Source organism: Petaurus breviceps, unplaced genomic scaffold (genome assembly GCF_028583685.1).
Source record: "Petaurus breviceps papuanus isolate PSGF00001 unplaced genomic scaffold, PetGlider_PUasm1.0 176, whole genome shotgun sequence".
Classification (NCBI taxonomy): domain Eukaryota; kingdom Metazoa; phylum Chordata; class Mammalia; order Diprotodontia; family Petauridae; genus Petaurus; species Petaurus breviceps.
In genome coordinates this window covers 8,064,348-8,076,561 of record NW_027185771.1, presented here as the reverse complement: position 1 = coordinate 8,076,561, position 12,214 = coordinate 8,064,348, and the positions used below count along the sequence as shown (strand labels likewise).

Sequence of the window (12,214 nt, the reverse complement as noted above, 5' to 3'; positions counted from 1 at the left end):
AATGCACTCAGCTAAACATAGATATAAGCAATGACCTTGATTACCAAGCTGCTTCCTGCATGCCCAGACTGTTTGTAGGAGACACAACAATATTTCTAGATACTGATTGCCAAATATTCTTCTTGGGGAAAGATATGGCACACCTGTCCAGAGGGGACTTTGCACCCTCCCAGATTCGAACAAGTCAACAAGTCCGGACTCAGACATAGCTCAATGAGTCCTTGAACTTGGAGCAAGTCACAAGTCTCTGGACTCAGACACAAGCTCAAGAATCTGTTAGACTTGACCCCCCACATAGACTGAGGCAGGTTCCTTGAAGCAATTAAGAGTTTGGTCAGTCATTGAAGTCACCAAGGTCATCCACTCTATCCCAGGCCATTGTCAGTAGAATTGACTTTCATCTTGCTACTGAACTTCAATGACTTTGGAAGAGAGAGGGAGGATGACTGACAACTTTGTGCAGCTTTGCCTCACTTAAGTCCAATTTATTTGAAAGTCAAGACATTACCAGTGATGTCATTGGTTCTCCTAAGAAAAAAAAAGCCAAACTTTAGAGGTACCAAGCAACCTGTATTGTTACTCCTTACTTTTTCTTTCTCTTCATATAAATAATCTACAGTGGACTTGTCCTTTGAACTTCCGACAGAAACTTGCTATCTATAGTAAGTTTGGAATCCTGATTACTCAGAGCAGTTTAAAGCTGGAATCATCTACTTTATTTCCACTCATTTCACATAAGACTCATGTCAAAGGTTTAAATATTCTTTGAGAACCTCTAATTTCTCTGGCTCATTATTCTCATTCATATGATTTGACATCATCAGTATTGTATTTTACATTCCCCAAGGGTAGTTACCAGCTCCCTTTACAAGCAAATAAGCTCACAAGGCTTAAAAAATATGAACAGTTTATGTCTATTAGTTAATATAAGCAGATAAAACCAGAATCTGAGCCTACATAAAGTAAAAACATCCCTCTTCCTAAAGACCCATAAAGACTGTGAGTTATTGTACTGGTCTAGGTAAGGCTTCATGTTTGGGGCTTGTTCCTCCTTACAAAGGTGCTACTCTACAGCTCCTCTGTCTACATCAAATTCTTTGCCTCCTGCAGCTCTCCTATACTCCTGGCTGGTGTTTTCAGTTGCTGTTTCCCTCCCTATACTCTCTACTGCTGACCTTCCCCAATTATATAATTTAGCTCCTCTCTACTCCCCCAAAATGGTAATCCCCTTGTCTCCATCTCTGGCCTCCACCACTTCCATTGCTCCTCCACTCACTCTTTTTGTTTGCTGCTTTCTATAGACAAGCTCTTTTCTAGAATATGATGCTAGTCACTCACTTATCTCTTGTCTCCCTCTCAGATTTCTTGGTTAAGGTCTCTGAGGTGATCCCTCACCTACTTTCTCCTGCTTTCCAAATTCACTTCTTTAGAAGGTGGCACTTGTCCCCTTTCCCAGGGGACCATTTCTTTAACCAGACCCATATGAGACAAGTCTCATGGAACATCTCATTTTCTTTCATTTTTATTGATTAATTTTGTTTCTGCTATTTCCAACCATGAAGACAAATCACCCTGTGAAAAATCATCTCCAAATAGTTACACAAAAGCTGCCTAATGATGCAATTATGACTTATGGCAGACTTCACTTTCCACTTTTGTAGTATGATTAATATTAATGAAAGGGAAGATTGTTCTTTAACAAAATGGTTGTTCAGTGTTTAAGTCACGCCCAACTCTTTATGACCTCTTTTTATGGTTTTCTTGGCAAAGATACTGGAGTGGTTTTCCATTTCCTTCTCCAGCTCATTGTACAGATGAGGAATGAGTCAAACAAGGTTAAGTGACTTACCCAGGGTCACATAGCTAGTAACTATCTCAGGCTGGATTTAAACTCAGGTCTTCCTGACTCCAGGTGTGGCACTCTATCCAGCAGCATACTATCATACCTGAGTTTTGTTGCTTCTTAAAGTTGCCTTAATTTCAGTGGTGGCATCTCACTGGCCAGATTGGCTAAGGTGACAAAACAGGAAAATGATAAATACTGGAGAGGATGTGGAAAAATTGGAACACTAATGCATTGTTGGTAGAGCTGTGAACTGATCCAGCCATTCTGGAGAGCAATCTGGAACTATGCCCAAAGGGCTATAAATAAGTGCATACCCTTTGACCCAGCAATACCACTTCTAGGGTTATATCCTAAAGAGATCAGAGAAGTGGGAGGAGGACCTGTATGTACAAAAATATTTATAGCGGCTCTTTTTGTGGTGGCAAAGAATTGGAAATTAAGGGGGTGCCCATCAGTTGGGGAATGGCTGAACAAGTTGTGGTATATGAATGTAATTCACAGTAATGAATACTACTGTAGTATAAGAAATGAGAAGCAGACGGACTTCATATTTCCCTGGATAGACTTATATAAGTTGATGCTGAGTGAGAAGAGCAGAACCAGGAGAAATCTGTACACAATCACAGACTGGGCTCCTCTCAGCAATGTAAAGTTATAAGACAATTCCAAAAGACTCATGAACAAAAGAGATATCCACATCCAGAGAAAGAGATGCAGAGTGAAACAAACTACTTACTGTGTTTCTTTTTCTTGCTTTGTTTTGTTTCCTCTTTCCCACTGATCATTCCATTAGTTATAACCCTTCTTTACAACCTGACTAAAGATCAATGTGAAGATATTTGTAGATCCTATATTTGATTGCATGCTGCCATGATGGGGGAGGAGAGGGGAGAAAATTTGAAACTCAAGGGACTGTGGAACTGAATGTTGTAAACTAAAAGTAAATAAACAAATCAATTTTTAAAAAATGTCAATTGTGGCAGTCAAAAATTTTTGCTATTTTTCATTCTTTTCTATTCTGAAATCTTTTTGCACATGGTCTCCATTGCTCCAAACCTATGATAGTAGACTTATTTGGGGCAGAGGGGGACCTAATCAAGAATTTGTCAACACACAAGTAAATTTTTGTTTTTAACTCAACAAGGGTTTGTCACAAGTCAGTACCATTTGCTTTCTTCTCTTCCTCAGTTTCTGGGTGGTGTCTCCCACCAATGTCTCACCGCCTTTCTCCTGGATTGTTCCTCCCAGATTGGAGGCAGCTGAGTCAGGATATTCACATTATTCAGGGTCGATTCTGGAGGCAACACCAGCTTTTCCTAAGGGTGAGACACTAGGAAAAGGGAGGAATTTATCATCTCTGAAAAATACAAACTACGAAACTGGACCATAGAGAGGCTACATAATTTTTCCAAGGTCATACAGGTAATAAATGGAAGAGCCAAGACTTAAACATAGACCTTTTGAATCCAAATCTGTTGCTCTCCCTACAGTTACATTATTTAACTGTTTAACAGGGAGGAATCCCCATGAATAAAAGGCATATGGTGATATTTGATGTAATCCCATTTTTCCACTCTGGGTCAAGCATAGACATTCTGTAACTGATTCCAATTGGCTTCTACGATGAAGAGACAGACTGTTGATTAATTGCTTAGCATAAACTGGGTGTTCAATCAAGAGTTACTAACTTGCTAAGGAGTGATCAGTCTTCATCCCTGCCTGGCTATGTTCAGGTGATGAAGCAAGGGCTAAGATTTGGTGAAGACAGAGGCCTTATAGCACATGAACTCAAGACTTCTGTCTCTGTCTGAAAGCAAAGACCCCTGATGTTCATCATGTAGCCAAGTCTTCCCTTATCTATTTATACTTGGAAATCGTTACTACTTGCTTCCTAGGGGAGGAATTGAGATGCAAGGGCCCAACCTCTTTTGCTGACCATGGTCCTATCTGAATTGTCTTTATCTCATTATGAATGTTACCAATACAAGCTGGCCCCACCTTGGAGCTGTCTCTGATTTCCGTTGATCAGCCCCTCGATGTGTGGCTCCCTGGATGTACTTATAGCAAACTCCTTTTAATTCTCTTCATCCTGAGTTTTGCCTAGTTTATCGAGGTAAAATCCTGAAATTCCTTTCAACAATATCACTCGATCATTTCTTAAAGTTTTAAGAAATGTCATAATGAATTTTCATTAATGCTTGTAACATGGCATTGGTAATGTCATACAAAGCAGGGAAACAGGTAATCTAAGTGATCAAAATGGAGGCCTAAGTCTGCTTCTTCCAGAAGGAATGCACCAAGTAGTGACTGCAGTGATCTTACAGGCACATCTGCAGGACAGCTGGCCACAACATGCCACACAGCTGTCCTCATCTGCGGATGAATGCTTGGCATTGTTCCATGTGCAATGTTAGTCATCAGGACTCCAGAATGCACTTCTTAAATAATCGTGCTGAAGTTTGGATTAAAGCAAGTTCTCAGTTGGCCAATGATCTCCCAAATGAGTGTGTTACTGAACAATACCGTCATGCATGATGTGGACTGTAGCAGTTCTTGCATCCTTAGGTCGATTTTGTAATTTATGACATTAAAATCATACAAGAAGTAATGAGCTGGAGAGGGAATTATTTACAACTGCTGTCTTCTAAGCTGGTGAAGGGGAGCTTGGATTAAGTTTGGGTGCCTTCTAAATGTTGGTTGCCCCAGAAAACCTTGTACCCTGGCTAAGACTCTGCACAGGACAGAAGATCACTAGGAACAATGGGGAAAAGTAGTGGAACCAGATTGTGGCAATTCATTTCAATTCCATTCAACACTGCAAGGACATTTCAACCAAATTGGCTTACTTACATTTTTCATTCTTGGGTACAGCATTAATTTACAACACTTTCTGCTTCTTCATGGAGTTGATGCCCCCCTGTGCCTGGAATTATCTTTGTCTCATCTTAGAGAAACTTGGCAAAGCTCACTCCTTTCCTCATTCTTCCACTGCCTGAGGCTGCCCCCAACACCCATACCCCATTACTGGGTCAGATATATTTTGTGTTTAATTTTATGTGTATACCAATTTCCCCCAATATGATGTAAACTCTTTAAAGAAGAGACTGTTTTGTTTTGTTTTGCTTTTACTTTCTATTCCCAGTACCTGGCACTTAATGGTGGCTTAACAAGTGTTTGTTGAATGAATGAGTGATAAGCCATTGCAGGAGAGCTAGCTTTAGTAGAGGGATTGTTCACATAACAAGTACTTCATTTTGAAGGCCTATCTATAGGTCAAGGGCTGGAGGGGACCTCAGAGTCCATCTGCTTCAACTCCCTGAGAAAGTCTGAGGCTCTTCCCCTCCTAGGTTAATTCTTTTGTGAGGGCAAACTAGGTCATCTTTTGCCTCCATTTTTACCTAGCCTTACTGAATGGGTGTTGCTTCAAATAAACTGAGACCTGAGAAAGACCTTAGCTTAAAAAGGTCAAAATCTCCCACTGCATCCAGGGCCATATCTAATGACCTATGTTTTGTTACTGGATTCTGATGACTCTGAAGGAGAGAGTGAGGCTGAATACTTTGCCCAGCCCTGCTTCATTTAAATCCAGTTCACTTGCAAGTCAAAGCATCATCCTCCTGATATCACTGGTTCTCTTCAAGAAGGAAGGATGAACAATAATCCAACTCCCCTTATTTTACAGATGAGGAAACTGAGATCCAGATAAGTTAATAGACTTAACTAAGGCCACACATGTAGTAAGATCACACAGGTAGTAAATGCCAGAGGCGCTATAGTTTTTGAATTTTAATACCTCCCACAGGTCTCTCTACTGGAGGTGTCAAACTTGGCCAGCTGCAGTTTGTAAAACTCCCAGGTGGGGCCAAATTAGATTAAAATATAATTGATATGTGTTTAACAAAATTAATAAAAATATTATAAAACATAAATAATGTTAATTTGTGTTTTTCTAAGTCATTATGCTTTCCACAGGGATCCAGTTCTAATTGAGTTTGACATCACTGCCCTACACTATAATCAGTCTTAGGATGATACTTTGCCTGGAAGGACTTTCACCCTGGGTTGAGGCTGGCCTGATTGGTGACTGTCTTTCTGGCATTACAATTTCAGGAAAGGCCCACCCAGGCTTCACTTCATTCTTTTCTTTCTAAATACCTTATCCACACCCTCCTTTGCCTACTACCTAGACTTACTTTCCTTTCCCCTAATTGTCCCTTCACTACCTTGTTCCTGGATGGGGTGAGTCAATCTTCTCTCCTAAAGTCCCATTTACTGTACAGTAACACCAATCTGTCCTTCCTTTGTCACCACTCTATTATGCTGTTTCCCCCTCTCCCCCCATTATAATATAAGTTTCTGTAATTGTATCCTCAGCTCTTAGCATGGGACATAGCCCATAATAAGCACTTAGTACATATTTTTAAAAATTCATTCACTTAGTTATTATTAATCAATGCTAACATTAATTGAAATTTTCCCATGGAGACCAGCCAGAACCTTATGCCCAATTACCCCTCAAGAGGCTTCAGTAAACAAAAATCTGACAATTTAGAAAATTTAGCCAAATTCATATTATATATAACTGCAGTATTTGTCATTTTATAGGATCATAGGATTCAGGACCTTAGAAATAATCTAACCAACCAATACCATTTATTAAGTACCTACTGTGTGCCAGGAACTATGGTAGGCAAGGGGATACAAGGAGAGAAGTGAACAAACAGTCCTTGCCCTCAAGGAGTTTATGGTGGGTTTATGAAGTCTAGCTGGAGAGGTAAGTGAGGATCTTGTGGTAAGGAACTTAAATGCCCCAGGAGGTTAGATTTGTTCCTAGAGATCAGAAGGAACTCATTGAGGTTTCTTGAGTAGGGGAGTGACATGGTCAGTTGGGACTTTTGTTGGTCAAGTCTGATGCTTCATGACCCCATTTGGGGTTTTCTTGGCAAAGATACTGGAGAGATTTTTCCATTTCCTTCTGGGTGACTGGAAGGATGATAAAATGGATAGAAAGAGGTTTGGAAAAGGGGTGGATTTGGGAAGAAAAATAATGAGTTGTGTTATGGGCATAATTGAATTTGAGACGCCTATGGGATAAACAACTAGGAATGTCCCATAGGCAGTTTGTAATGTATGGTTGAAGAAATATTTCTTTTTTAGTTGGAGAAAAGGAAGACCAGAGAAGGAAAGTAATTAATCCAAGGTCACCCAGGAAACAGTATAACTAAATACAGTTAATATTAATTAAAAGTCTATTATGCATAAGGCACTGTGCCAGTGTAATGGGAATGTAATGGTTGGGGATTTAAAGAAACAAAAACAAATGACATTCCTTTTTCCTAAGGATCTTAAAATCTAATGAGGTCAGCAGAAAAGCTTTAGTGGTCTCTGCAAAGGCAGAGTAAATGCATTGATTGAGACAAAGTTTCTCTTGGCAGTGATTTTTAAGATGAATTTTTTGGGTTCTTTGTTTCTCAAGGGACTTGCAGAGCTTGAATGGTAGCTATGCACAAGATGGTTGGAGTGGGGGATAATCGGTCAGCAGCTGATTAAGGTGCCACATCTGTATGCTAGGAGTTATTAGGACTAGTAAGATCCAGTGTCATGACATAAATCAAGGGTAGAGAAGTGGGCATCAGGATTGTCAGCTGATGTTAAAAATTATTTCTTATTTTTAGTCTAATCTTAGTAAACATCAAATAGAATAGGCATTTAAACTGCACTAAGGTTTTTGAGACACCTTTTTATGTTATAGAACAGAAAAAGAAGATTGTACCTGAAAGTACAACACCATCAAATACAGTTGACTTGTCTTTTAAAGTCAATATGTAACTTTTAAGGCTTGTCCTGCTTGCTTGGTTTACATTCTTTTCTTTGAATTATGAAAAATAAAAATGCCCTGATCCCCCCTCCCCATTTCTCCTCCTCCTCCTTTTCTTCTTCTTTTTCTCTTCCTTCTTCTCCTCCTCTTTTTTCTCCTCCTCCTCCTCTTTCTTTTTCTCATCCTCCTCCTTCCTATTCTTCTTTTTATCAATATCACCATCCATATCCTTCCATCCCCTTACCCCCACTGGAATAAAATAAAATAAATTCCTTGTAACAATATGCCTAGTCCAGCAAGACAAATTCCCACACTGGCCACTGTCTGAAAATGTGTGGCTCATTCTGCATCTTGGGACTCAGCAGAAATTAGAAGAAAAAACCCATCTCCTCTGCAGTTCCATTGAGCAAGCATTTACCTATGAAATGCTTATTAGGCGCAAAGCTTTGTGCTTGGTGCTAGGGCTGCAAAGACAAAAAAACTTTGTCATCAGTTTGCAAAGAGCATTAACAGCTATTGGTAATCAGTGGGGTCTTTTGTAGAAAGGGGCACTTGGGTTGGGTAGTGAGGAAAAGCTGATGGTTTCAGTTGTGAAACTTCCACCCATTGACTCTATTTCTGTCGGTTGAAGGGCAATGCAAGAAAGTCTGTTCCCTCTTCTACACTGACAGCTTTTCAAATACTTGGAAAAGATGGCAGAGATGGTGCGTTGGTTTGCATAGACAGGATGAAATAAACAGCATGAAATCTGTTAAACATCATTCAATCATTTAACATTTATTAAGCACCTACTATGTGCCAGGCACGGTGCTAAGTGCCAGGGATACAAAAAGAGGCAAAAGACATGCCCTTGCAAATTTATGTGTAAAACAAGCCTGACTTACACCATAAAGCAAGCCAGGAGAGAACTGTTTACTAGGGACTCTTAAAAAGACTAAAAATCAAAACGTTAAAATTTTCAGGGGAAAAAAAGTGGTTTTGTAAGTATGCCTTTGAAACGTATCGAGTGTGTAAGTGTGCTTTTGTGGCCAGGTTTGCAATAAACCTTAAAAAAAAATTCGAGGTCATCCAAGCGATACAATTTTGGAATCACCTCCAGAACCTCCGTGCCTCAGTTTCCCCCTCTGTCAATTTAGGAGGTTGGTCCTGTGGTTTCTCCAAGGGCCTTTCTGGCTCTAAATGCTGACATCAGCAATTAGAGAAATCTCCATCAAAGTCATCTGATCGCCGGCCTGCCCGCTTCCAGACAAGGCCTCCAAAGGTCTAAACATATGGTAGAAAGGAGGGACAGAGTGAAATGCTGAAAATCTCCTCCAAGGGATCTAGTGACTAAATTAACTTAACTACAAGTCCCAGCATTCCACACGGTGGAAGAACGGGCCAGGATGGAGACCAGATGAACAGACTACAAGTCCCAGCATGCTCTATAACATTATAGCACAGAATGGACTACAACTCCCAGAAGTCACGTTCGGATGAGAGCAGTGCATCCTGGGATTTGTAGTATTTCCCCCTTCTGGTTCTTTGGGGGTGCGGTGGAAAGCGGATAAATAAACTTAGAAGTCAACAAATCAAATTATTTTATCTATCCATTGAAATGACGCCCCCTCCACTTTCTACAGTCGGCTGTAGAGGCTGAGAGCACACAATTGCGTGAGTCCGGGAAAATCAAAACGGGTTGAGCTTGGGAGGCGGTGCGCATGCGCCCTGACTGAAGTAGTGACCATAGGGAGCGGGATCAGGTTAAGGTGAAAGCGCGCGCACGAAGATAAGGGACGAGGCTGGCGCTCGCGCGTCGTTTCCTATTCCCTCTCCCGGCGGGTGGGGGTAATGCGTCTGCGCAGGTTTGGGAGAACGACCGCCTCAGGGGAAGGGAATCGCGGCGCCTGCGCACTGCAGCAGCTCCTCTCGCGAGGACGGACGCCATTATCGCATCTCCCCGACAAACACCACGAGAATTCCGCAGCCCACACGGTAATTGCAGCTCCCGCAGCCGGTCGCGTCTCCACCTCCCCCCCCTTCCCGCGGGGCGAGAGCGAGAGCGAGATCTCCCCCTCCCCCGCCTCTCCCCTGCTCTCCTCTCCGGGCCTGGCCGGGCCCAGCTCCAGCTCCCACCGCCCGGCCCGGCGTCCGCCTCAGCCTCGCTGCGGCTGGGCCCGGGCCTCGCCGCACCCCCCCGGACCGGAGCCGTCGCCGCCGCCGCCGCCGGGAGCGGGAGCGTGGGCCCGGCCAGGCCCCGCCGCCAACGGCGGCCTCGCTCGGGCCGCCCGCTTCCCGGGGATCGCGGACACCGGGGCGGGGGTGGGGGAGGAGGTGGCAGCGGCGGCCGCTTCCTGGGCGGCTGTCCCAGGATCCGGGCCCGGCGGCGGCCCCAGGGACCGTCCCGCCCAACCCCCTTCTCGGCAGATGAGGAAACTGAGGCCCGGGCAGGGAGGCGGCCTCCCCCTTGGGTTCTGGGGATCAAGGACCGAAAGGGGGGATCCTCCGCCTTTATTTACAGATGAGGAAACTGAGGCCCGAGAGGGGAAGAAGCTTCCCCAGCGTGGCTCCATCCGTGGCCTCTAGGCATGTGGAAGTGGAAAAGGGACCTTAGAAACGAGCTGATCCGCTTCCCCTACTTTACAGACGGGGAAACTGAGGCCTAGAGAGGAGAAGCGGAGTGGCCCGAAGCCAGCAGCTCGGAAACTGGGGGGCCTGGGGCCTCTTGTCTTTTGGGAAACGGAATATTCCCCGCCCCTCCCCCTGAAATGACTGGAGAAGATGATTTAGTGAATTATTCATGACCCTCCCCGCCCCCTTTCTCGTACAATACTTACAGATAATCGAGTTTCTCCTGCTGCTCACCTGACGCCGTGTATTGTTCCACAGTCCACGTGTCCGTGACCCACCTTTGTAAATTTTCCAAACCCTCAATTTCTCCCGCTGGGCTTTGCAAACAAAACCTTTATGCTTTAAAAAAAAAATTAGCTGTTTGCCTTTGCTTTTTTTTTTTCCCCAACACTGATTTTGTAGACTTTGTGTTAGAAAAGGAATTTGGATGAATTTATAAAAGCATCAGGGCTTAGGAAATTAAATACTTGAAAGTGAAACTACTGTTGATTCTGTGATTATTGAGCTCCACGATATTCATACTGTTTGTTGGTCAGTGTCCTGTCAGATAATGATTTTCTTGTCAGTTTCGGCTCATAGGACAGTTCAAATTTAAGTAATTTTGATGAGATCGGTTGAACAGAACTCCAAAGGTACTTTCCAGTTCCTGAACTCTTATTCTACGGCATATTTGGAGAAGGAATAACTTACTTGAATACTATGGTGCCTACCAAGAGTGATTGTGGTTTGATTGTAGTAGACATTTTGTTAAAAGGTGTGAATACCAGATTGCTAGATTTTTCCTTTCTTGCTCAGTTTTTACATTTTAGATTTGTATGTTGTCAAGATTTAGCTCATTAGTAGTCTCACAAGAGGATTAAATTCTATGGTTGTATCCAGAGTATATCAGAAGTTGTGACGGTGGGTTTTTTTTTTTAGAATTGGAACAATATTAATTTAAAGTACAAAGAAACTTGTTAAACTTACCATTATTCCCTAAAACATACATAGAATTCTTGAGTTACTGCTTGTATATGTTTAACTTATTTCAGAAAAGAAATCAAGATACAACCTACTTTGAATTTTAGGAAAGCAATGGTAGAATTTTGGGAGTAGAAGGATCTGTAGGGAGCCTCCATTCAGTTTCCTCAATGGGTTTTTGCCTTCATTTTATTTTGGGGGATACTGATTTGGCTCTTTTGAATCTTAGCCTTGAATTTTGCTTTGATCAGGTTTAAAAAAATTTTTTTTCCACTTTTGGTAAGCTAGGGCAAAATTCGAACAAATATACACTCACAACATGAGCGTTCTTGAAATTTGTGTATTTTTTTTTTTTTTTAAAGCAATCGGGGTTAAGTAACTTGCTCAAGGTTACACGGCCAGGTGTTTCTGGGTGGGTGCTAAGTGTCTGAATTCGATCCCCAGGTCATCCCGACACTGGAGCCTGTGCTCTTACTGTGCTACTTGGCGGCCCCTTGAAATTTGTTTTAATATTCATACTTTAATTTCTTTGGTTTGGTCCTCCCTCTGGAAATGTGGATTGCAGTTTCTCTCCATCTTAGTTTTCAGTTGTTGATATAGATAAGAAATTAGTGCTGCCAGCTTGGTGAGGTCTCTGCTTTGACTTGCAGTGTGACACACATTTTAACTGGGTCTATACTTAGAGCTCTTGCATCCTGGTAGCATTTGCCAGAGCTGGCCCCCTGAAGGGCTTGAGAACCCCTAGCCACATCAGTCATTGATAATGTCTGAGCTGGTCCCTTGGTGGATGTGTTCTTAGAATAAGAACTTTTAGCTTGTGAAGAGGAGGGGAATATTTTCACCTGGGAGAAAAAAAATGCCTGAAAGAGAGGGGAAGGTGGTGGGCAGGGGAGGGAATGAGCATATATTAAGTGCCTACTACCGTGTTTCCCCGATAATAAGACCTATCCCGAAAATAAGCCCTTCCCTTACTGTGTAAG

The 12,214-nt window shown here is 42.5% G+C and overlaps 2 protein-coding genes across 12 annotated transcripts in view; one reads left to right on the top strand and one right to left on the bottom strand.

The window, feature by feature from the left end:
* The window catches only part of CA5A (carbonic anhydrase 5A), an 88,515-nt gene extending 79,149 nt beyond the window's left edge, over positions 1 to 9,366 (bottom strand). Inside the window, exon 1 of the mRNA XM_069085884.1 lies at positions 9,285 to 9,366. Within this exon, the coding sequence (XP_068941985.1) occupies positions 9,285 to 9,366 (82 nt within the window). The remainder of the gene's footprint in view (positions 1 to 9,284) is intronic.
* A 24-nt stretch (positions 9,367 to 9,390) lies between these two features.
* Positions 9,391 to 12,214, top strand: part of BANP (BTG3 associated nuclear protein) — a 271,124-nt gene continuing 268,300 nt past the window's right edge. For 3 of the 11 annotated variants that reach the window (XM_069085588.1, XM_069085584.1, XM_069085580.1), the window contains exon 1: positions 9,395 to 9,638. The gene's annotated coding sequence lies outside the window, so the exon portion shown is untranslated. Of the gene's footprint in view, positions 9,639 to 12,214 lie in introns of all 11 variants that reach the window. The other 8 variants (XM_069085583.1, XM_069085579.1, XM_069085587.1 and 5 more) reach the window with 5 other exon arrangements.